The sequence below is a fragment of the Poecilia mexicana genome, unplaced genomic scaffold (genome assembly GCF_051168715.1).
Source record: "Poecilia mexicana isolate PSO_F unplaced genomic scaffold, ASM5116871v1 scaffold_12, whole genome shotgun sequence".
NCBI lineage: Eukaryota > Metazoa > Chordata > Actinopteri > Cyprinodontiformes > Poeciliidae > Poecilia > Poecilia mexicana.
The window spans coordinates 188,316-215,159 of NW_028263381.1; the positions used below are offsets into that span (position 1 = coordinate 188,316).

Genomic DNA, 26,844 nt, shown 5'->3' on the forward strand with positions numbered 1-26,844 from the left:
CTTTTGTTTTTCTACCGAAAGCTCTGGTTTGCACAGTAAGTGCCATGTGGGTGATATTTTACGGATGATACTGTGATGTCCCATTCTCCCGAAGGCAGCACCACCAGAAACTCACAGAAACACTGAAGAGAAGAATAGTTATGATTGACATAGTTGGAGTTCTATCCATGTTTTAATGTTACAGAGCTCAGCCTTTTTGCAAATAGTTCAAAATTTAAACTGGCATTGTTTAAATGCCAGTTTAAACAAGCTTTTAGCTGGTCATTTTGTGTAATATTTAACTAGAAAATGGCACAGAACAAGAATACTTTTTCCACTCTGATTGGCTGCTGTTAGGCCTACGAATTTTAAGTTGAATGTCCATTCTTTGCATTTTTCTCAGACGCCTGTAAAAATAATTTCTATTTGCATTGCTTTTTTTTCCTCTGGGAAATTATTTTGACAATAACTCCAGAAACAATCTTAAAAATCAAACATCAACAGCAGTGATAGTAATATTAATAATAAAATAATATTCAGTGCAAAGTAGGCTACAAATTCTTTGATGGGGGGCGGTAAGGGACCTGGATAATAGATAGGGGGCGCTGGCCCAAAAAAGGTTGAGAAACACTGGTCTAAACCAATGCAACCAGTCATACTCGTAGTGCTTGCTGCGGTTCTGTCTAAAGCCACATAAAAGTGAGGGTGATGTTCAGCGATTTGAACTTTTGTTCTTTCAGGCTGCTGGTCTGGGTCGTCTCCGGCCAAACACACTAGTGCTTGGCTTCAAGAATGACTGGAGAGATGGTGACATGATGAATGTGGAGACTTACATTAATATGATCCAGTAAGTAGGAGCACCTAAAGCAATACTTACATTACAGGTCAATTTTGAACTGAGGCTTTTTTTTTTTTTAATTTTTATCAAGACTCAATTTTACTAGGCTTTTTTTTCTGACTATGAATAATCAAGACACATGACACTTGATATTATTGATGCCATACTTGACATCAAAAACCATTCAGATCTCATTAGACCTCCTGTTCCTCAGAGCTGGAGCGCCAATTTCGCTCAAACGACATGGCTCTCTCTCTTTCCCTTCCTCTGGCCACGTTGGGAGAAACGGACCACTCCCTGACCTCCAAGTCTGCCCCCTCTGCTCTGTCATTCCGCCATCCCTCCACTGGAATGGCATTGGAATGGAATGGCAAGAATGATGCCATTCTTTGGTACCTTGGTTCTTTTTACAACTAGACAAAGATGATCCTTTTACCCCTATAAATAAAGGGTGGCATTATGGGATAATTTGCTTCAGTTAAAAAAAAAAAAACAGGTGCACCAATCAGAATTTTTTGGCAAATTTCCAAACCCCAGTTTTTGTAAAGCTTTGACCTGCCAACTCCCATTTCACTTTTGCAGTTTTGTATCAGAAGATCATCAAAATGGAGAGCAGCTTTGGTTAAACATGGTTAATATTAAAACAAATAGAAAACAAAATAGGGCTGAAGGTGCAGGAAGAACAGTGCAGCCCTTGTAATAATGCAATAGGTAGCAATATTTTGTCATGACTGAAGCCTGAGATTGTGTGTGACACACTTGGCCTAAGAGTTCATGAAGGGTGGGGATTTTAAGTCTAGACAGTCTAGACTAAACCTGACAGTTAGAAATAGTCCTGTCCTGCATCAGTGGAGCTAATTAATATTAAGTTATGCACTCAGATTTTGTTTTAGAATTTTTTTTATTTTATGTAGCCGTGGAGGCAGACATGCTATCAAGCTACAGTGTTGGGTTTAAATTAGTTGAGCTCCAAATGCTTTGCTTTATTTTTTTTCTAAGGGTTTTTTTTCTTTCTTTCTTTTTTTTTTTTTTTTGCTCTACTTGCCTTTATTTCACAAGACTTTGACTTTGATTTCATTTGACTTTGATGCAGTCAATGACTTTCTTTTCTGACACCATGTGTTGATTTTTTTGTCCTCCTCAGTGATGCCTTTGACTTCCAGTATGGTGCCGTTATTCTGCGGCTGCAGGAGGGGCTGGATGTGTCTCATATCCAAGGACAAGGTATCAGACCCCTGCCACTAGAGCCTCTTTATAAAAAACTGATTCCCCATATGGCCAGTATGAACAAGGCATTCAGAATTAGACATAAAATAATCAAATCCCACCCATGACACCTTTTTTTTTAAATTCTTTAGTGTTGTCTATGTGCAACATAGTGCAAATTCCTAAAATTTAGAGGAAGCTTTACACACAATCATGCCTTTGCTACATGTTCTGGCTGGAAACATGCAGCTAACCCCTGACTGGAGCTTCTACTTAGTGACCTTTTCAAAAATAATCTGGGAAAATCTATTCTGACTTTAGTTGAGCTGAACTTGGGTAATTGGCAACAATTTGATAGATTACTGCCACTTACTGTTATTATTATTATTATCATTACCAGTGGACCATTAAAGCATCACAGCAGTAAAAAAATATGGGCATAAATAATAATTCAATTGCATATTTTTTCAACTTTAACAATCGTTTGACCTTGAGACGACATGTTGTGAATTAGCTGAACTGAATAAATGAACCAAATGTGAAAAGTTGAAAATTATTTAATTCTCCATGTGGTACTTATTCTAATTTAAGTTTTTTTTCAGCTTCTGCTCAATCTGTGCTCTAAATTGCTGTTTTTGCCAGATGAGTTGTTGTCCTCCCAGGAGAAGTCTTCAGGAGCGAAGGACGTCATTGTGTCCATTGACACAAGCAAAGACTCGGATTGTGATTCATCCAAGCCATCTTCAAAGACCACCAGCCTGCAGAACAGTCCAGCTGTACAGAAAGGTCAGTCAGCTCATTTCCTGCAGCTCACACAGGAAGCTGCTGTGACACAGACATGGCATATGGGAAATATTACAAGGCAAATTATTACACCCGTAGTTCTTTAGTATGTTATGTGTGTTTATAGTAAAGCTTTTCATTTAGCTAAACAGTTCAACCTTATTGCGAGAAAGCTCTGCTAATCTCTAACCCCCTTTGCGTACACTAAAGCTCTGTCCAGACAGGAAGTGACCTAGAGACCTAGAACCCCTCGCTGGGCTGACTGCGTTTGCTTCACAGATGTTTTTAGCAACACTGTGTGTTTATGTATACATATGTGGGAGAGATAGCAACAGTGTAATGTAAAAGTGCCACCTGTACAGCTGAAATAATCACACAACTGTTACCACTGTGTTGCACACAGTACAACCATGCTTTTGATTTTATTAAGACTAGAGAGGAAAGTTCAGAATCTTACGATATTACTAATTTTTTCAGTACTGTTACCATAGGATAAATTGGCAAACTTTTGTCTTTCCATTTTCAAAGTACAATTTACAGTACCTTGAGAAAGTGTTGGGTTTACTGCTTCATCTGTAATTCTTAACCTGTCATTCAAATTTATTTGTTCGAGAAATGTAAAGATGATGATTTACCTTGAATGAATGACCTATTTTAAAACTTTTTTCATATATAAGGCGCACCGCATTATAAGGCGCATAGAATAGACGCTACAGTTAGGGTTGCCACTCTACGTACTCTACAAATGTGGATGTGTAATAATAAAGTGGTCCCTGAGTACTTTATATAGTAAGCTGCCCCAGTATTGTGTCACTCACGGTGTTGGTGTTGCGATATTGTGCCCAACTGCTTTCTGGGTAACACAGACCAACCGACACGCTACCGCCGCAATCTAACCCTAACCCATTCATTACAGCTTAACCCTAAACCTAATCATTACATACTTAACCCCATAACAGCATTTCCCTCTTGGGGACCAGGATTTGTCCCCACAACCCTACAATGTAGACAGGCAAGAATATGAAAACATGCCTCACACACACACACGCACACATAGGCCACTTTAAGAGAGTAGTTGTCCTAATCTGCATGCTTTTGGATTTTGGGAGAGAATTTAACGTACTTGGTGTGAACCAAACAGGGAGAACATAGAAACTTAACACAGAAAGGCCCTTCTCAGCATTGAGGCATGTTTAGGAAACAATTTTTCGTTTTGGGATTGAGCGATACATTGAATCAATCAGAGAAATGCACATTTGTCTTTAGATATTTTATTTAGAAAATCAGAGTAAGTATTGGAGATCAGCGTGTGAGAAAAGAAGAACAAGAGAGAAGTGAATCTTAAAACATAGAATTCTTCTTATATATCTCTTTAGTCATGTACACGGTGCCTTCCACCCATCTCTGTCCTATAGGGAACACTCCTCTCAGTTTCTCCCATTTCTGGTTAATTGGTACCTCCGTCCCTAAATCAAACCCTGTTCAAAGGAGTTTCAGTTGGACAAGGAAGAAATACATCTTCACTGAAACCTCCGTTATAAGTTCCATAAGAAAAAACACCTGCTCAGAAACCTTCGTTATTAGCTCATTCTTCCAAGTAAGCAAACCTAAGTTTTATTTTCCAAGACAGGCAATAGTGCCAACAAGTGTGCCACTCTTCTATCATTTATGATAGAAGGGTAGAAGGAAGCCAAGCATGACTCGTTTCACTTACTTGCCCCAGATCAAAACATTGATATAAAAGCAAGCCCCTTGTACTATGCTGCGTTTTGCTTCCAACAGAGGGTGTGCGCTCTTGGTTTTTGAAAAAATTATTGCTTCCTCTAGCTCAGTGGTTCCCAAACTCTTTCTCCTGGGCCCCCCCAGTGGTTTCCAAACTATTTCTGGGCCCCCCCTATGGCTTACAAATAGCTGTCTGGTTGAACGATGTGTGTGAGCGAAGAGGGTGGGGGGTGGATTCTTAGAGACTCCCTGTTATACTGGGCCCCGGCTCCAGACGAACAAGGGAGGGGAGAGGGTGGAAAATCAACTTTTTGGGGGCAAAATGAATTGTAGCTGAACACAGACCAGTGTTTTTCAACCACTGTTCCACGGCACACTAGTGTGCCATGAGTGATCGTCAGGTGTGCCATGGAAATTATTCAATTTCACCTACGGTACCGTATTTTCCGGACTATAAGCTGCTACTTTTTTCCTAAACTTTGAACCATGCGGATTGTAGCCCGGTGCAGCTTTTCTGTGTATTTTTCTTCAACCACCAGGGGGCTCTCTAGCAGGAAGTGAATCATTAGAAGTTAAAATTGTAAATCAAAGAAGAATGCGTTAATTTTCATTTAGAACAACCACATGCTAGCAGCAGGCACGACGGAGAAATGTTTTCAAACTCATATGATGCAGCTTTTAAGTTGAGGACTGTCGATCTGGCACTACCAGAGGGAAATAAAGCCGCTGCACTTAAGCTTGGTGTGAACAAAACCATGGTTAGTAGTGGCTAGCGACGTAATCATGTAATTTTCTTACCACTAGATGGCAGTAGGTACAGAGCATTTTACATTAAAACAAGAGAATTAGTGATGCATGAATGCTACAGGTAGCGGTGAGAGCATCGTACCTAGTAAGACTGTGACGACAGTGATGGAAAAGACAGTGAAGCTCAGCAGTAGTTGGAAAGAACATGGGTCCATTTCCCATAATATGTCTGTGTGAAGTGAGCTTCTCAAGCGTGGTTACTATAAAAACTGAAACCAGAGAGACTGAGAGCTGTTGAGGAAGAGCTTTGTCTTTCTTCAATTTCTGCCAGGAAATCAGCTGTTTTCATCCAAATATGCACAGGTTTCACACTAGATGGGTAAAAACCGGAAGTTTCACTCTAAACTTCCGGTTTTAGAGTGAACGCTGGCGCGACTTGCTGCCGCTGCTCGCCGATATAATCAACTTAGTTTATGGTCTTGTGACCTAATTTGGACTATGCAATTGCACTAATCAGGCTGACTAACTTCTGTCTGTTCAGCAAAATCGTTGATTTTGACAACACTATCTTACTTGTTGCTGTTCACCTGTCCTGGCTGCCGACTCCTCTTTTACAATGCCAACTAGCAGGATATATAACTGGGCTGTGCTTCTCTGGACTCTCCTGGCACTTTTCCAACAACCTGTTACGGGTCTGATCCAGTACTCTGCTGCTGAACTCCTCTGGCTGCGGTCTCATCTACCCCCCTCCTGCTTCACTGCTCATCTTGGATGCAACCCCCTTACCATGCCGGAAATGCATCCACCGCGGGTCTCGTCGGAACATCCAAGAGGACATCTCAAAACCCATAAAATCCATCTGGTCTACCTCTCGTCGTCTCCGGCGTGCTCCCAACAGGGTTGTTGACCGCAGTGTGCTAGCTTGCCTAGCCCGGTCAGCTAACACTCCTGTAAAGTCTGATAATTCCTCTGTAAACTTCGGTCTGCTTAACATCCGCTCACTCACGGGCAAGGGACATCTCATCCAGGATCTCCTTACTGACCGTAAGTTTGACTTTCTATGCTTGACTGAGACCTGGCAACAACCTATTGACTTCTCTCAGCTTAACGATTCTACTCCACCGGGGTTTGTTTACATCTCTCAACCCCGTGGCACAGGCCGGGGAGGAGGTCTCGCGGTAATCCACCGCGAGAAGTGGATAGTCTCGCCGTTGTCTGCTCCCACCTTCTCCTCATTCGAATCAACTGTGTGTCAGCTTTCTGGACCTACCCCCACCATCATTACAACCATTTATCTTCCCCCGAAAACTAATAATGACTTTATGAATGACTTTGCTGCTCTTCTCACTCACTTGTCAACCCTTTCACCAAACATTATAATATTGAGTGATTTCAATATTCACATGGATGATTGCAATAGTCCTCTGACTAAAGACTTTTCATCCTGCCTCCAGAGCTTTGGTCTCCAGCAGTTCATCAGTGTTCCCACTCATTCCAAGGGTCATGTCCTGGATCTAGTCTGTTATTCTGGTGTTTCCCCTTCTGATTGTAAAGCAGATGAACTTGCCATAACTGACCATTTTCTTCTTTCATTTAACATTTGTCTTCCTCTCTCAATCACTAAGCTTCCCCGTCTTATTTCTTTTCGTAACATTAAGGATATTAATTTAAATTCTCTCTCCTCCAGCGTAAATTCTCTCATGGACAACATATACTCCACCTTAAACTCAACCGCTCTTGATGACCTGGTCTCATATTATAGCTTCACTCAATACTCAACTCACTTGCTCCGCTAAAAACCAGATCTGTTTCTTTTGCTCGTTCTGCCCCCTGGTTTACTCCTGAACTTTGGCTCATGAAGGCCAAAGGACGGCAACTTGACAGGCTCTATCGGAAAACTGGACTAGCTGTTCATAAAGACATTTATAAAAATTACATATTACACTATAAGGACTGTATTACTCAAGCCAAATCCCTCTATTACACTGGTTTAATCTGTTCAAATGAAGGTTCCACCAAGTCAATATTCTCACTTTATAAGAACATTATTCGAGCCCCGGACTCTCTACCTTCATATCTGTGTTCAACTGATTTTTGTAATTCTCTCATGTCATTTTTTGACAGCAAAATTCTTAAGATTCACCAACAACTCAGCTCACAACCCTTCCCCTGTTCTGCTTTTGAACTTTCTCCTCCAGCCCATTCCTTCTCTTCCTTCCAGCTCCCAACAACTTCAGAAATTACAAGTCTAATAAATGATAAATAAATCCAACTCGTCCACCTGTCTGCTTGATCCTCTTCCCACAGTCTTGGTTAAAGCCTGTGCCTCATCCATAATCCCTCTTATTTCTACCATTATTCACTCCTCTCTTTCCACTGGAACAGTTCCCGCATCATTTAAAATTGCTGCCATAACTATCTATGCATAGTTATGCATAGATAGTTATCTTAAAAAAAACCTGGTGCTGATTACTACAATCTGAATAATTTCCGTCCTATCTCCAACTTGCCTTTCATCTCTAAAATTCTTGAGAAGATAGTAGCATCGCAACTTCACACTTATTTATCCAACAATAACCAGTATGAACTGTTTCAGTCTGGTTTTCGTCCCCTCCATAGTACAGAAACAGCTCTCATAAAAATCACTAATGACCTCCTTATGGCAGCTGACTCTGGTTTGCTTTCCATTCTTATCCTACTTGATTTGAGTGCAGCGTTTGACACTATTTGTCATGACACCCTACTTAATAGACTGTCTTCCATTGGTATCACTCAGACTCCTCTAAACTGGTTTAAATCATATCTTTCCTGCCGCACTCAGTTCATTCGGATCAAAACCTTTTCTTCCCAGCCTTCCTCTGTTACATCAGGAATTCCCCAGGGCTCTGTCTTAGGGCCCCTTCTTTTTATTATTTATCTCCTTCCCCTGGGTAATATTTTTCGTAAGCATAACATTGATTTTCACTGTTATGCGGATGATGCCCAGCTTTATGTTTCCAGTAAGCCCGCCTCCAACCTTCCACCATCCTCGCTTACTGACTGTTTGACTGAAATTAAATCCTGGTTCTCCTCTAATCTATTTAAGCTTAATAGTGATAAAACGGAGGTCCTTCTCATTGGTACTAAATCTAATCTGGCCAAAATCAAAAACTTTAGTCTTGAAATTGATAACTGTTCTGTTTCCCCCTCCCCTCAGGTAAAGAGTCTGGGTGTTATTCTTGACAGCACCCTTTCTTTCCAGTCTCATATTAACAACATTACCCGCTCAGCTTATTTTCATCTACGCAATATCAACCGTCTTCGCCCCTCCCTTACTTCCCATTCCGCTGCCATTCTTGTTCATTGTCTTGTGACATCACGCCTGGACTATTGCAACTCCCTTCTGTTTGGTCTCACCCAGAAATCTCTTCATAAACTTCAACTGGTCCAGAACTCAGCTGCCCGTATCATTACTAAAACCCCATCCATGCACCACATCACTCCTATCTTGCAAAGACTTCATTGGCTGCCTATCAAGTTCCGCATAGAATACAAAATTCTTCTGTATACTTTTAAGGCGCTTTACAATTTTTCCCCACTATATCTTTCCAATCTTATTCATATTGCCATTCCCTCTCGTTCCCTCAGATCATCCTCCTCCATCCATTTGTCTGTCCCCTCTGTCCGTCTTACTACCATGGGGAGCAGAGCTTTCAGCCGCTCTGCTCCCCAACTCTGGAACTCATTACCACCCCACCTTAGAAACATAAAGTCATTCCCTAAATTTAAAACCGAACTTAAAACACACCTTTTTAGATCTGCCTTTTCAACATGACACAATTGGTTTGCTTGATTTTTATATAGATTTTTTACATAGATTTATATATAGATTTCATATAAATGCATTGTTGTGTATTTATTCTATCTATTTTTAATTGCTATATTTTTTATTGTTTCTGTTACTTTTCGCTCTTTGTACGGTGTCCTTGAGTGCCAGAAAGGCGCCTTTGAAATAAAATGTATTATTATTATTATTATTATTAATATACAGATATTGACATTTTGTACATGCAAATATTCATATTGTAACAGTGAAATGTTTCCCAAATATTATTGCTTCTTTCAGAATAAGAATTATTTTCTGTATTCTGGCTAAAAGAATGCTTGTGGATTAGTTTGTAAAACACTTTGTCGTGGCACTGTTCAGGTGTATTTTTGAAGTGGACATGTTGCGTGCAATTTCAGATAAGAAATGTAAAATGTGATAAAAAATACATTTTTGTGTTTATTTGATTCCTATTCAAGACACTTTGATAAGAATGACTATATATGTAATATAGGCGACTACAGAGTATCTTTGTTTACATTTTTGGTTGGTGGTGTGCCTCGAGATTTTTTCAATTAAAACAGTGTACCTTGGCTCAAAAAATATTGAAAAACACTGACATAGACAACACCAGTAGCCTGCAAGCTAATTGTTAACAGGCGTAAGGTGCTCTATTGATATTGGCTAGCTTGTCATCTTTTAGCTAACTTACCCTGCATCCAACAGCTTTTCTCAACAGTCTGTTAGTTTGGGGGAAAAACTGTGCAAAGTTCTTTGCGTTTTGCTGGTTTGCTTCCATGATTCTAACACACCTGCATAGCTCCGCACAGCAGCAGCAGGTCTCCTTCACTGCTGCACAGGTGGAAACCCAGCGCAAGCGTTGTAGCGCTCATGTTGCGTTTAAAGGCGGCTCGGAAAAACAGGTTACGACATGTTAACAACGGATTAAACAGTTTTAACTGCTGATAAAAGTGACAGAGGACACAGATATGGGAAGTGTGGAAGATCCTACTGTATCAAATTGACAGAGCAATAACAGAGAGTTGGCCATTCTAAGGTAAAAACCCAGCGCATACAACATTCATGTTTTGTTTTTTTTTGTTTGTTTTTTTTTTTTTTGTTTTTTTTTTTCATCCAGACGGCTTCCCGCACCCCCCCTGCAATGGCACGGCATCTCCCTAGAGGACACGCTCCACAGTTTGGGAACCTCTGCTCTAGAAGTAGACTCTGAGGCTTTAAATTTTGCCCATTTTCTAACATCTGCCCGTGGCTTATGTAATGTAATGAAGTTTACTGGAAATTGCCTGAAGAGCTGAAAGAGGCAGCTGATGATATTAATTCAGTATTTGTAAGCATGACCAACATGGCCTGAATGGCTTTGTTCACTTCCTCCATTACCATTGCAAAGCTACAGGCAGACTACAATTCTAAAACGGCACAGAAAATCAGTGTCATTGTTCACAACCCCTCCTTCTGATTGACCCAGTTGAAATTCTACCGGAGGAATCGAAGTCAGTGGGAGAAAGCCCAGACTGTGAAATAAATGGAATTGTGTAAGAAGGCACTGGCCAGGCCAGCTGTCCAGATGAAAACCATTTGAAATATTTTTGAGTAGGGTCGTTAAAGGAGTAAAACCATCCAGCGTTAGTTGAGCCAGTTTGTCTTGAATATATTCTGATGGGTTGCTGTGAAAACCCAAACAAATTAAATCTTATTACCTAAGATGGAGTAGCTTTCAACAAATAAGCAATTTACCCTTGGGGGTCAATAAAGTATATTCTATTCTAAATCGGAGTATATGACTGTATGTTGCTTCTAAAGTTGAAAAGGTAAAGCTATATTTTTCTTTTATTATTGCCTATGTTGGATATTCTCCTTTCAGAATGTAAATGGCTTGTTCTTGTAGAATGCTTTATCAAGCCCAGAGGACTCCAAAGTGCTTCACATCGCAATCATTTAGTCATTCACACACTGATAGTGGCTAATTCCTGGATAGGAACCACAGTTGCTCTGGGTCAGTCTGACAGAGGCAAAGCTGCCATCCAGCTCCATGCAAGTATGCTGCATGGAGCCTAAGGCAGACAGAGTAGGAACTGAACTGGCAACAGGAACAAACACCTACTAACGAGGTCACATAAATTAATTTGTACCAAAACAGAAAGAGCCACACATATAGGTGGAGGTCAAAAAATTCGAATAGCATGAAAAAGTTTATTTAAATCAGTAATTCCATTCAAAAAGTAACATTTGTATATTATAATAATTCATTACCTACAGACTGATATATTTCACATTTATTTATTTTTGTATTGATGATTATTATTGACAACTAATGAAAACTCTAAAGTCAGTATCTCGGAAAATTAGAATATTGTGAAAAGGTTCATTCTTGAAGTACCCCTGGTGCTTCACACTAATCAGCTAATTGGTTCAAAACACCTGCAAATGCTTTTAAATTGTGTTTCAGTAGGCTACGCAATCATGAGGATGACTACTGACCTGACAGTTGTCCAAAAGATGACCTTTGACACCTATGACAAGAGGTCAAGACAGAAACATCATTGCTAAAGAGGCTGGCTGCGCACAGAGCTGTGTGTTCAAGTACATTCATAGAGAGGTGAAGGGGAAGAAAGATGTGGTAGAAAAAAAGTGGACAAGCAAGTGACCACATCCTGGAGAAGATTGTGAAACAAAATCCATTGAAAAATTTGGGGAAGATTCATAAATAGTGGATTGCAGCTGGAGTCGGTGCTTCAAGAACCACCACACACAGGCAAGATATGGATTTCAGCTGTCACATTCCTTGTGTCAAGCCACTCTAAAACAAGAGTCGGCATCAGAAGCGTCTCAGCTTGGCTAAAGACAAATAGAACTCTGGACTACTGCTGAGTGGTCCAAAGTTATGTTCTCTGATGAAAGTAAATTTTGCATTTCCTTTGGAAATCAAGGTCCCAGAGTCTGGAGGAAGAGAGGAGAGACACAGAATCCATGTTGCTTGTGTTCCAGTCAACGTTTCCACAGTCGGTGATGGTTTTGGTTGCCATGCCATCTGCTGGTGTTGGTCCACTGTGTTTTCTGAGGACCAAGGTCAACGTAGTCATCTATCAGGAAGTTTTAGGGCACTTCCTGCTGCTGACTAGCTTTATGGAGGTACAGATTTAAGTTTCAAACATGACTTAGCACCTGCACACAGTGCTAGAGCACTGGTCCTGTTCTTAATGGTCCAATTAAGAACAGGACCATGGTATCCCTGTTCTTAATTGGCCAGCAAACTCACCTGACCTTAACACCATAGAAAATCTATGGCATTATGTCAGTGGTTCCCAAACCTTTTCTCCTGGGCCCCCCCAGTGGTTTCCAAACATTTTCTGGTCCCCAACCCCCTCCCCATGGATTACAATAGGGAGAGTTGGACTCTGGTTGAACGATGTGTGTGACCGGGGGTGCGGGGGGGGGGGGGGTGCAGAGAGATCCTTAGAGAGTCCCTGTTATACTCTTCCATCCACTGAACCCCCTCTCACTCCCCCCACAAGCACACACAGAGTTCATCATTGTTGTGTTTTTTTTTTTTTGTTTTGTTTTTTTTTTTTCTCATTCATCCATACCACTTCCTGCGCCCCACCTGCAATGGCACGGCACCCTCCCTAGGGGGTGAGCCCTAGAGTTTGGGAACCTCTGCATTATGTGAAGAGAAAGATGTGATACACTAGACCCAACAATTCAGAAGAGCTGAAGGTCACTATCAGAGCAACCTGTGCTCTCTTAACACCTGAGCAGTGCCACAGACTGGTCGACTCCATGCCATTGCTGTAATTATCTGGGCAAAAGGAGCCCCAACTAAGTACTAAGTACATGCTCATACTTTTCATATTCATACTTTTGAGTTGGCCAACATTTCTAAAAATCCTTTTTTTTGTATTGGTCTTAAGTAATAATCTAATTTTCTGAGAAACTGAATTTGGGGTTTTCATTAATTGAGTTAATCAACATTAAAAGAAAAAACATTTGAAATATATCAGTCTGTGTGTAACAAATGAATATAATATACAAGTTTCACTTTTTGAATGGAATTATTGATTTAAATCAACTTTTTTATGATATAAAATGTTTTTTGACCAGGACCTGTACTATGGAGGAGCTGTCTCAGTGATCATACAAAAAAGAGCAAAATGAAGATTAAAGCCATTTATTGGCTCTTAGAACTGTAGCCTTGCCCCTCATGCAAACACACTGTTCACCTTAATCCAAGCGCAGTCTTGATGAAGTAGAAGTGTGGAGAATTAGAACTGATTCATGTCTATTTAAAACACTCGCATGTCCGTAGCTGTTGCTTACAAAAGGCAGTGGACTCGAGTTTGATTTAATGAGGCAGTGCTGGCTCAGAGTTCCTGCTTCAGCTTTTATTGTTCATGACGGACTCCAGAAATTTTCCAGAAGCCAGGGAGAACAGTTGAGCTTTGTTCTGCTTCCTAGGTTTTCTGTTCACTTCATGGTTACTGCATTGTAACTTACTGGCAAACAATTGACTTGTGGATGTTTTTCTTTTTTCTTTTTTTTAAATTAACTAACATCTTCCTGAGCACAGCGAAAAATCATTGGTACTTGGAGGGTTCATCAAGTCAGCATTTCACATTAAGTATGTTCTCTTTTTTGTTCTTTTGTTTCACACTTCCCAGATGATGATGAAGATGGCAAAACTACAACTCAACCTCTGTTGAAAAAAGGCAGGAGACCCCTTTCATTTTGTTGCCTTCAACTTCTTCTCCCTGAGATTTTCTACTGTGTGCTGGCATTCTTCTCCCATTTTTCTGCTTCATCCTCTCTCATCCTGTCACCTCATCATTCACAGTAGATTTAGAAATATTTTCTATTAACATTCTACCCTGCACTCTGCTGTCTCCATCTTTAGTATCTCTACTTGTTCTGTGCTTCCGCCTGCTAGCTACTTGGCTTGGGGAACAGTCATTTCTCCTGATCAGTCTCAAACTTCTACTGGTTTCCACTCAGTCTCTGATGTCCTGCTACATCACATGGCTTTTATCTCACTTCAGATCCTCATTAGTTATCGTCTCTTGGTGAGATTTCAGTTCCTCCAAAGCATCTGAAGCTTCTTCCTTCCTTAGAGGTGACGGTTCTTTTCCAGGATCCTAATTCTGCTTGAGAAACATCTCAGCTGTCTGTTGGCTCCTCATTGTTAACAGTGTTTCTCCTCTGCTTCAATGTGACTTCATTTTGATTCATTATAGCTTCCCATTAAGGCTAATGTTCTCAAAATAAACAGATGGACATGAAAAGTTTTAAACATCTGAGTTTTTCTGACCCTTAATTGTCACTTTGCTGTTACTGATTGAATGTGCTGTGTGTGTCTGTCTGCCTTACAGACAAGAAGAGTCCAACTGTTCCTTTAAATGTGTCTGACCAGAGGTTGCTGGAGGCCAGTCAGCAGTTCCAGCAGAAACAGGGGAAGGGCACAGTGGATGTCTGGTGGCTGTTTGATGATGGAGGTGAGACAGGACAGGACTTCTTGTCCGGTAAAGGAAGTCAGCCAGAGATCAGTGAACTACAGCCACAAACCAAAATAACCTTGTCCCATTAAAGCAGTTGTGCCCAAAGTCTGTCATCGAGGGCCGGCATCCTGGATGTTTTAGTTTTCTCCCTGGTTAACTCACCTGGATCAATGATGGCTCATTAGAAGACTAAGAAGTGTGAATAAATGTTATTGCATATTTATTATATTAATTATACAGTGTAGATTTACAGGTAAGGTGTATTGAAAATGATAAATCAGAAAAATAGTATGTAAACTTTAAAAGTAAGCAGTACATTTTTTTTTATGGGTTTGTGCATCTTTGAGAAAAATGCACACATTTGATACATATTAGGTTTTGTTGTTTTCTGGATTATATAAGCTGATCGATTTACTTTTCTTGGATCAGGTCTGACCCTGTTGATCCCATACTTGCTAACCAATAAGAAGAGGTGGAAGGACTGCAAGATTCGCGTTTTCATTGGAGGGAAGATCAACAGGATTGATCATGACCGCAGAGCGTAAGGCCTGACAACTTTTCCTGCCCTTTACTCCAGGTTTTCTGACTGACTTTATAAAAGCAGTTGAGATACAGTGAATTTAACTGAAAGTATGAAGTACTTTTTTCCCCCCAGCAGTTCTTCTCTCAGTGCTTACAAACACACTTTTAAGGTCTTTGAGTTTAACACCTGTCACTGTTAAAAACTGCTTTTTGTCCCATATTGTTTACATAAAAACATCTGGACTTCTACTTCTAGGGTAATTAATAATGACACTGAAGTTTGTTTTTTTTAAGTAATTGTCTTTAACAAATTAATAAAAATGGATGTTATAACCCCAACTGGAGATAAATGGAGATGTTGGGATGAAGCTCTTCCTCTACCTACAGCTCCTGTAGGAGAAGGGGATGTGTTCACATCAGTTACCTGTAAGTTTGAAGAATGGTCGCCATTTATTGCTAATGTTGGCTGTGTAACTTTGATAAGACATCCTCTCAGATCTGGAGAAACTGCTCTACATGCTCGTTGCAACTCTTATATGGTTTTCAGAAAGTTACTTAGGCTGCAAATGTTTCATGCTACTAAAAGGAGCTTCTTGGCGTAAAAACCCTCTTTCTTGTTAGCTTGAGAGGAAGAAAATAAATCACCTAATGTCAAAACCTTTGGAAAGTACTCTTCATTGTTAAAAATAGCACTTTTGCCTATAATCAAGAAGGTGAACCATCAAAGCTTCTGTGTTTGAAAGAGCGCAACACATCCTGGGAACATCCTGTCTCTGCTGGGGTCGGCCTTCTTCTGGGCTTCATTACAGCTGTTACTGTTTCACTTTAAAATCATATTTCCTTATTCATGTTACAAATCAGACATCACTGATTTGTAACTGGCAGTGACTGGCAGAGTGCTCTAATATGTCTAGTTTAATCATTAAGAGTTTAACACAAATCTGAGTACAAGATGCAGATATTTTTATTGCAAGGCTGCTAACTTCCATAATCCTATACTTAATGGTGTCTGAAACCTTAGAGGGGAAAGAACAAAAACACCACAGGAAAGGTAGGAAGTTGGATGTTTGTTAGGCAATTGTTCCAGAGAATATACAGGTTTTGAGTAAATACTTGGAGACAGACAGGGCTACAGAAGCAGTACCTGCAGACTCTAATGCTTAACACAATATTCCTGTTTCTGCTGAAATTAGGTATTTTGGATAATTTTAAGTTTTCCATCTTGGTCCCATCCTGTGATTATAAAAAGTCTGTATTAGTCATCTTGCAGGGCTGTGTGTGTATTAATATAACCATGCACTCTGTTTTCATTCTGTAAACAAGCAGCTGGATTTCCAAGGAAACTTATTTAAGAACAAGACCGAGAAATGATGATCTCTGTGGTAGAAGCCGACAGCACAAGTTGTAAACCTGTAAGAACAGATTTCCACTTTGCTCCCACCAGGAATTTATAATATAAAGATAAGTGTTAGATTCCAGTTAGATTAAACTGTCCATTGATTAGATTTGCTAAACTTTGGTGCAATTATGGTTTTTTAATATATGGATGACCCTTACTGCGGTGTTTTCTGGTACACACTCTCACTTACATAGTCTGTCATGGTTCTTCAAGCTGCCTCCCACTTCCTTTTGTTGGATAAAATTAACTTGGTGCTACAGTAGCAGCAGAGCCTTTCATCTGTACAATACTGGGTGCACTTTGTTCTCACTTTGAAACAAAGAGGATTTCAAACAGGTTATTTGAACACTTCACTGTTTCTCCTCCATTCACTGCATGGTTTCATACCAGTACATCAAGCAGCACTCAGCTCAGTTTGGGTGTGTTTAACTGCTTCATTTGCTTCTTAATCAGACTTCTTTACTGGACTCTAAGTGTTTCCGTAGTTTGCTTCCAGAAGCGACTGGTAAAAAAAATTCTTGGTGAGGCTGATGTGCCAATAGATTTTCTTTCCTATTCCAGTAAAAGGATTCAAATGAATGGTAAGAAAATGACTACAATTATATTTTTTTAAATTAACTTAAATAAAAGATCTGTTCAGTAACTTCAGTAAATATACAGTGGTTAATCATTGAATCACTGTCATCTCTGAATCAGACTCAAAACTGTGAAAAACACCAAAGATTGTCTGCAAGTTTAACTCTGAACAAACATGCTGAAGTGTATTAAAACTGAAGAGAATCAACTAATGGCACCAAACAGCAGACTTTTCTTTGTAAAAGAATTGAAACACATTGGTACAGGATGAAATGATCACAGCTAAAAACATACACACATATGGATTTCCATAGACCTGAGTCAGCAAATAGGACCGTGGCCTACAGAGCCCTGTACAACAGCCATCAGATCGATCATTTGAAACTAGAGGTGTGCCGATCGATCGGTCACCGATCATAATCGGGCCGATTTTTGTGAAAAAGTGCATGATCGGTGATCATTGGCTCTTGTTGCCGATACCGATCATCATTTCGCAGCCTGCCTGTGCAGCTGGTCTCCTCTTTCCTTCACACTGCGCAAACGCGCAGCAACAAATCCTAAGTGATGTGGAACTATAACGCACTGAGTGTATGGGGAAGTTTGCGTGTTGCGGTGGAAAATTGAAGCACGTCAAAATGCATCAACACAACGAATCTAATATGGCATAAAAACAAAGCCATACTTGACGGAGTTTGGCTACATCGAGGCTCACTGCAGTAAAAAAGACATACGGCGCGATCAGATAGCAGGTAAAGCAGCGCACAGCTACAAACACTCACCCGGATTAGCATGACGGTCAGAAAGCTAAACAAATAACCTGGAAAATTATTTAAGTCTTCAAGCTGCGATGTAAGACGCTGGTTCTGCTCTCCTGTTGAACCGCTGCTACGCTACAGGTAGTAATATTTCACAGACGGAGCTTTATGAGGGGCCGTTTAGGACAAAATTTACGTTTTGTCTCTCACACACTACCAAAAACTCTCGCATACTCCAAAAAAGTAGCCACGCACACTCAAAAAAATTACGTTTCGTCTCTCACACACTACCAAAAACTCTCGCATACTCCAAAAAAGTAGCCACGCACACTCAAAAAAATTACGTTTCGTCTCTCACACACTACCAAAAACTCGCACACTCAAAAAAATTACGTTTTGTCTCTCACACATACGGTGGCCGACAGGTGCAAATGCGCACCAAAAGAGAAAACATGCAAACAAAAGAAAAGACACACCCCCGAATCAAATGCAGCAAACAAAAAAGAAAACACCCCCGAATTAGAAAACTCCCCCGAATCAAATGCAGCAAACAAAAAAGAAAACACCCCCGAATTAGAAAACACCCCCGAATTAGAAAACACCCCCGAATTAAATGCAGCAAACAAAAAAGAAAACACCCCCGAATTAGAAAACACCCCCGAATTAAATGCAGCAAACAAAAAAGAAAACACCCCCGAATTAGAAAACACCCCCGAATTAAATGCAGCAAACAAAAAAGAAAACACCCCCGAATTAGAAAACACCCCCGAATTAAATGCAGCAAACAAAAAAGAAAACACCCCCGAATTAGAAAACACCCCCGAATTAAATGCAGCAAACAAAAAGTGTTGAAAACGGAAGTGCTCCAGACCACTATGGGGAGTCTAACAAAAAATAGCTGTGTCCGAATTCAGGCTCTGCATCCTTTAAAGCGGGTGTTCAGAAAAGCAGCAATGGCGACAAAATAATTTTTGCTGTATTACACTTAAAATTACACAAATTTATTTTTTACAATGTTTTTAGGCGAGAATGTAGATGTATAGATCTGAAATATCTGCTCGGTTCATTAATAAATCACCTACTTCCAATATTGCTCCGACGTTTTCGGAGATGTCTTCTCCCGCTGCATTAACAGCCAGCTTCACTCGCAAGCTGTCAGCTGGCCGGGCGCTCCATGTAGATATTAATAAAGTATTTAATTTATTCCTGAGCAAATGGGTTTGACTGATTAAAGTTAAGCCTTCAAACATAGTTTATTTAACTGTAATGTCTTACTACCTGAGATCTGGAGAGTATTTGAAAATGAATAATATCCCTTGTATACATTAAACATTTTAGAATCAGACAGATTTTCTTTTTACTATGGAACAACCTTTATTACAAAAGGTGAAGAATAATACAGAAATAAAGAGTAAAAAACAACTGAGTCCGTTTTTTTTACTTCGTTGCTCTGTGCTTCACGTTGTCACGGTTGCTAAGCAACATAACGCCGAGATGGAGGCTAGGCAGCTAGCCGGAGGCTACAGCTTCTCTCTTCTGGTCGTCCATATTCGTGGCCTTCGAAGGATCCGTCTTCTGTAGATCGGGCCGTTTCTCACATAGACATAATAAAAGGACAGACGCCTAACGAACCGCTCTCGTCTTATCAATACATACTTATATAAGTATACAAACATAAATAAATAATCATTAATACTGAATAATATACATTAGGCTATGCATGATTATGCACGCACACACACACACACACACACACACACACACACACACACACACACACACACACACACACACATATATATATATATATATATATATATATATATATATATATATATATATATATATATATATATAATGTTTTCCAGCCTACGAGTTCTGGTTTAAGAGTGATTCAGCAGCTGAGATTGGGTCCAAAATCCGATACGAGATTCATCCGTGCTGTGCAGTGAATCTGTCTCTCCCTTCTTCCTCAGGTCGTAGGAAACCTTCAAAACAAAAACGGGACATTTTCGAGTTATCTTACGTTGACTGAGTTAAATAATTAAATAATAGCCATTGTCATCTGTGTAAACTTTGCTGGTGAATGTTATGATTTTTATAATATTGTTTCATTTCTATAGTAGGCTCTTGTATCAGATAATCTAAATGTTGGAGAATGACTGAAACATTTTAAGATTTACGGAATCTCGGTTAGCTGTCAGAGCGGGGGCTGAACACCAAGCACTATAGCTAGCATTAGCTGGTATTTCGCCAGTGGACATAAATACAGTATAGTAATATTCTAATCACAAAAATACACAGTAATATGTCCATCTTACTTGCGAAAAGTCTGTCGAGCCCTCACGTCAGTAGTCCGTCGATCCGATCAACAATATTCCGCAGTGCTGAAGGCATCTTCTGCTGTTTTGGTTGAGCAAAGCAAAGTGTATTTGCGCCGGAGCAGCCAATCGTGGGGGGGAGGGTGTACTCTTTTATTATGTCTATGCTTCGAAGGATCAGTTTCTCAGGGCCCTTGAAAGGATGCAGAGCCTGAATTCGGACACAGCTATTTTTTGTTAGACTCCCCATAGTGGTCTGGAGCACTTCCGTTTTCAACACTTTTTGTTTGCTGCATTTCATTCGGGGGTGTTTTCTAATTCGGGGGTGTTTTCTTTTTTGTTTGCTGCATTTAATTCGGGGGTGTTTTCTAATTCGGGGGTGTTTTCTTTTTTGTTTGCTGCATTTAATTCGGGGGTGTTTTCTAATTCGGGGGTGTTTTCTTTTTTGTTTGCTGCATTTAATTCGGGGGTGTTTTCTAATTCGGGGGTGTTTTCTAATTCGGGGGTGTTTTCTAATTCGGGGGTGTTTTCTTTTTTGTTTGCTGCATTTAATTCGGGGGTGTTTTCTAATTCGGGGGTGTTTTCTTTTTTGTTTGCTGCATTTGATTCGGGGGTGTTTTCTAATTCGGGGGTGTTTTCTTTTTTGTTTGCTGCATTTGATTCGGGGGTGTTTTCTAATTCGGGGGTGTTTTCTTTTTTGTTTGCTGCATTTGATTCGGGGGGGTGTCTTTTCTTTTGTTTGCATGTTTTCTCTTTTGCTGCGCATTTTCACACTACCAAAAACTCTCGCATACTCCAAAAAAATAGCCACGCACACTCAAAAAAATTACGTTTTGTCTCTCACACACAAACGTTAACTTTCTCGCTCACACACACACTATCAGCTCGCTCACATACACTGTACTAACAGCTCGCACATTCACAAACGTTAACTTTCTCGCTCACATACACTACCAGCTCGCTCACATACACTACCAGCTCGCGCACATACACACAAACGTTAACTTTCTCGCTCACATACACTACTAACAGCTCGCACACACACACAGACGTTTATCTCTCACATACACAAGACTAAAGTTGAACATACACACACAGTACTAAGACTCGTTTTTTGAATGTGTGAGAGTGAGACTTTTTTTGAATGTGTGAGAGCGAGACTCTTTGAATGTGTGAGAGTTGTCACGGAAGAGGCGGGGCATAATTTTTGGATCAAACTGCGCATGCGTAGATCCTAAACTATAAGTTTCGATTGTTGACTCACTGTATGTTCTATTACTTAGTATATTTGTGCTTTAAATATATATAAATATATTGAAACTATCTTTCAATAGCTACCTTATATTAAACTATGTTAAGGACAAATGTCAAACATAGTGCAAATATTTTGAAAACAAAGTAAAAGATCTTGCAGGTATATTAATCTCCTTCCTCCTTCATCAGAAATGAAAAATTATAAATGCACACTACGTGTTGGGAACCTGTGTTTGTTGACTGACTTTTATTTGTCAGGCTTACGAGACAAAAGCTGAAAAAAGATCGATTTTCTTCGCTTTCAAAATAACACAAAACAGCGAAAAAAGACCTCCACACCAGACCTCGTTTATTTATGTATGTATTTTTATTTTGATAGCTGCCGATTAAACTGAAAGTTACACATTGACATGATCATATGAGTAGTTTTTACCGAGAAATCGATCAGAAGCGCCGTGAAAATGGTCATATTCACCGGATCCGCGTCTCTGGCTGCAATGCGCGCTCCCGTCACAGGGGGAACAGAATTTCTCACAAGACCTCTTAATAATTCCTGTAATGCTGGCACCCAGTGGACAGATTGTACTACAGCAATTTTGCTATTTTTAATCAATCAATCAGATTCATTTATTTCTATAGCACATTTAATCTACAAGAAAGTTAAACGTTCTATATATATTTAAAAGCACAAATATACTAAGTAATAGAACATACAGTGAGTCAACAATCGAAACTTATAGTTTAGGATCTACGCATGCGCAGTTTGATCCAAAAATTATGCCCCGCCTCTTCCGTGACAACTCTCACACATTCAAAGAGTCTCGCTCTCACACATTCAAAAAACGAGTCTTAGTACTGTGTGTGTGTGTTCAACTTTAGTCTTGTGTATGTGAGAGATAAACGTCTGTGTGTGTGTGCGAGCTGTTAGTAGTGTATGTGAGCGAGAAAGTTAACGTTTGTGTGTATGTGCGCGAGCTGTGTGTATGTGCGCGAGCTGGTAGTGTATGTGAGCGAGCTGGTAGTAGTGTGTGTGAGCGAGAAAGTTAACGTTTGTGTGTGAGAGACAAAACGTAATTTTTTTGAGTGTGCGTGGCTATTTTTTTGGAGTATGCGAGAGTTTTTGGTAGTGTGTGAGAGACAAAACGTAATTTTTTTGAGTATGCGAGAGTTTTTCGTAGTGTGTGAGAGACGAAACGTAATTTTTTTGAGTGTGCGAGGCTATTTTTTTGGAGTATGCGAGACTTTTTGGTAGTGTGTGAGAGACGAAACGTAATTTTTTTGAGTGTGCGTGGCTATTTTTTTGGAGTATGCGAGAGTTTTTGGTAGTGTGTGAGAGACAAACATAATTTTTTTGAGTGTGCGAGAGTTTTTGGTAGTGTGTGAGAGACAAAACGTAAATTTTGTCCTAAACGGCCCCTCATAGAGCTTTGCTTTTGCTCCACCTGGTAGTGACTCTCACACCGAATCTCTGTTTGAAGCTGCAGCATCTAACCTAAAAAAATTAATTTTACATATGTATTAAAACTTTCGCTGTCCTAACATGAGACAGATAATCTCTAAAAAAATAATCGATCTCCTCCCTGTTCTGCATAATTACTCCACTCAGTCAGAAACAGCCACTCAGAACTAGCAGTAATCAGCTAGCCGCCATGCTATCAGGAAGTTTTCATTCAGTAACTCTGGATTGTTTATTGTAATGGAACCTGTTTTTGCCTTTGAATGTTAAGTTTTATACTTGAATTTTTTTGGCAATGTTGAGAGGTTTTATTTTGGCTCTTTGCATTATTTAGCCCAGGGGTCCCCAAACTACGGCCTGCGGGCCAGATCCGGCCCGCCACACCATTTGGTCCGGCCCCCTGAACAATGCTGGATCCGGCCCGCCTCCTCATACCAGAGACCATTCAGTGTTTTTTTTTTCATATATTGTATTTTCCGGTTTATATGTGGAGTTTTCTTCAACCACCAGGGGGCTTGAGCAGATGTGAAACTAACTTTCCCTCAATGGAATATATACTAGTCAGTCCCAGTCACCGTTTCACTCACGGTTTTTTCCATTTGCATTCTGGGTAAAAATCTATCTAAAAGCGCGAATGTGTCGTTGCGCCCCCCTCCCCCGCTCGACAGTTTCAAAGACAGAACAGCCCTCCCCCTCAACCCCCCCACCCCTGTCGACAAGAATTTTCTAAGGTTTCTTTCTCCAAAAACTAAGACCGGCCCCCGACCAGAGAAAGGAACAGCTATGTGGCCCTCGCAGGAAAAAGTTTGGGGACCCCTGATTTAGCCTCTTCAGAGCCTTCATATGTTATCAATCTGTTAAAGATAGTATTATCAATAGCAGTACAATTTGCACAATGCCTGTTTTGTTTAGTTTTCTTCTTGAAAAAACTTATTAAAAACAAGTTTTTGTCTAAATTAAGGTGAATTCATGGTTCCTTTTTCCACATATAACCGGTAGTGTTTATGATAAAAAAAAAAAAATTTATTATGTGATCGGTATCGGTGATCGGTATCGGTGATTGGCCCTCATGGGTGATCGGTATCAGTATCGGGAGGAAAAAACCTGATCGGCACATCTCTATTTGAAACAGCAAACATAACTATATCATCCAAACATTAACATTATTATGAAAGCACAGAAACTCAACAAGAGCATTATCATTAACCAAAAAAAAGAAATCTTAGCAACATTTATCCAGATCAGCATTAATATTATGCTAACCAGAAAAACGTAAACATCTATAAATTACCGCAATGTTCATAACTGATAATCAGCAAAAAACAAATGATGGCAGCAAAAAAAGTAAACGGTGAAACAGAGCAGAGCGGCATGGAAACTAAGAGTAATAAAACGCACTGACCACCAGCTTACCTGCCATTTGAAAAATCCTCTGTTACTTGAGATGGAGAATTCGGCCTAGCTTTGCTGTTTACCTGCAATTGTCACCATCAACACAAAACTTTTCAGCATCTTCTATTGCAAGGGGTGAAATTCAGATGGCCCAAAGACATTAAATTCAGCAGTGCTGATAGGTCAAATGTTTATCATTTTCCCCTAGTAGCCACAATGGCTATTAAAATCACTGTGGTGAGTCCGGTCAGAACCCCAAAGAAACCAGTCGCACATCAGTTGGTCCAACCTGCACTTGCTGTTCAGTCTTTATTTTGGCGTAACAGTGTGGTTTTGTATTCCACGCACACGCATCGAAAATAAAAAGGTAACTTAAACTACACAAATGTGATTGGTAACTCTCGGCTCCTTCCTTTTCTTCTCTTCCTTTTTTCATCTGCTTGCTGATCCACATGTGCTCTAAGCTCCGCCCCCTTAAAGGGCCTCAGCACTTGAGCAGCCTTTTTCACAGTTATTTAGTTTCTCTTCTGGGTTGGTAGAGCCAGCACCCCAGGACAGACTATCAGGGGAAATTCACAATAACTTGATTGGTGGAAATGATGTGTAAATAATTCAGATTTCATTTAGGCATACATTATTAAGGAAAATAGGCTTTGATGATCATTTTTAGATTATTTTTTACTCTGCACATTTGGGAAGGTGCCCCAGCATCCCCTAGGGACCATCCACTGCTGTTTGCTTCCATTCTAATTGTGTGCTGTGCACCTCAAGTTTTCCCTCAAGCTGAAATTGTGCGAAAAGAAAGTAGACAGGAGCTACAGACTGGGTGCTACCACTGTAAAGTCGCTATGCCAGCTGTCAGTGTAAAGACATGAAATATTCAACATGTGCATTATTAGCTGTTGATGGCAGAGAAGCAGGGGTGAAGGTAGTTTTAATTTCTTGGGGGTACAAAAAAAAAAAAAAAAATATATATATATATATATATATATATATATATATATATATATATATATATATATATATCTCACCTAATGCCGAGATCGACTCAAAACCTTCTGCGATCGACATATCGCACCGCTGCTCTAGCAAAGCACGAACAGTTCAGAAACAATATGAAATGGGAAAAAAGTTATTTATTAACTGATTAAGTCAGGTTTTAGATTGTTCTTGAAAAACTAATCAGTCACGGCTGATTAGTGGGTGAACTCACGGCTGCACAGTGAACCCGTGAGTTCTCTGTGAAGTTCGGCTGTAAAGAATCATCTTTACAGCTGACAGCCGCTCCTCTCTTTTGCAGGTTCTGTGTACCCCCGCTAAATCTTTTAGGGGTACGCAGTACCCTACCGTGCCCCCTTACTTTCACCCCTGCAGAGAAGTGATAACACAAAGGTGCTGTGCAGCACACAGGATGCCTCACTCTGTCAGGAATTTTGCTCTGTTGAAGTTAGTGCAGAAAGAAATTAGCTCCGGTTCCAGATAAAACTCTGCTGCTCTGAGCAACAAAGCATAAAACCTACAACTCTGACTTTTTTTTACAGGATGGCAACTCTACTGAGCAAGTTCAGAATAGACTTCTCTGACATCACCGTGCTGGGGGACATCAACACCAAGCCCAAGAAGGAGCAGTAAGTTCGCTCTTTCAGTCGTTTTCATGTCATCCTCACCATCATCTCGCCTTCCTCTGAACATTTCATCTGTACTTGACTGTCACTTCTAAAGTCTGACTCTACTTTCAAAGTCTCATCCACTCAACATTTTCTGAAGATGCAAACTTTGAAATAATTAGAGCTTTTGTTATGTGGTTGACTTTCTAAAAGATGCTTTAGACTGAATGAGTTAAAGCCAAGTTCAAAACTGGGCAACAATAAAGGCCACACCAAACATGTGCTTACTTGAGCTTGGTCTCATCTGATCAATAGTTTTACCTCAACATTCTGCAGGTTGTTCACATAAATGGGGATAGAAGAGGCTTTTTAAACATTTAGAATGTCAAACGTATACATTATTTTTGTTCCCACTGACGTCACACAGACAACATGCAGAGAAAAAAAACAGCACCTTTCTCTAAAAAACAGGAATACATTTTTGTCTTCTTTTAGATATTTGTTGTTCACAGATTCCAGCTGTTTAAATGTTTTTAAACCTAGTGTGTTAGAAGTCAGTTTCATTAGAAAATGTTCAGCTCACTGCTGCCATCTGGTGGTGAAAATACATCATCATTGATTACCAGCAAAGAGGTATTTTGACAACAAGCTCAAACTAAACTTTGGATCCTCCAGAATTCCTAGTTGTAAAAAAAGTGTGACAGAACATGTTTTCACTTATCATTTTAAGTTGGTCTTCATTAAGGGACATCAAAAAGCAGCAGATTGGTTTCCTGTTTGTCGTGTTTGTTGACATGGCCGATGGCTTATCACTGCTCATAAATTATTATTTAAACCTACATTCTAAGAATATCATCCAATCCCACTCAGAAGCCAGTGTGGCTTTTTTGTTGTACAGATGTCACATTCGGGTAACTGTGGCTGTACCAGGAAGTCTGCAGCTTATATCATGTTGTTAACCAGGAAGTCTGTGTT

The 26,844-nt window shown here is 40.0% G+C and overlaps 1 protein-coding gene across 2 annotated transcripts in view; it reads left to right on the top strand.

Annotated features, from left to right (window-relative positions):
- slc12a2 (solute carrier family 12 member 2) overlaps positions 1 to 26,844 on the top strand; it is an 87,128-nt gene that overhangs the window by 52,936 nt on the left and 7,348 nt on the right. For both annotated transcript variants that reach the window (XM_088010687.1, XM_088010688.1), the window contains exons 18-24: positions 720 to 826; positions 1,962 to 2,041; positions 2,666 to 2,809; positions 13,757 to 13,804; positions 14,462 to 14,584; positions 15,017 to 15,128; positions 25,804 to 25,890. In XM_088010687.1, the coding sequence (XP_087866813.1) occupies positions 720 to 826; positions 1,962 to 2,041; positions 2,666 to 2,809; positions 13,757 to 13,804; positions 14,462 to 14,584; positions 15,017 to 15,128; positions 25,804 to 25,890 (701 nt within the window). The remainder of the gene's footprint in view (positions 1 to 719; positions 827 to 1,961; positions 2,042 to 2,665; positions 2,810 to 13,756; positions 13,805 to 14,461; positions 14,585 to 15,016; positions 15,129 to 25,803; positions 25,891 to 26,844) is intronic.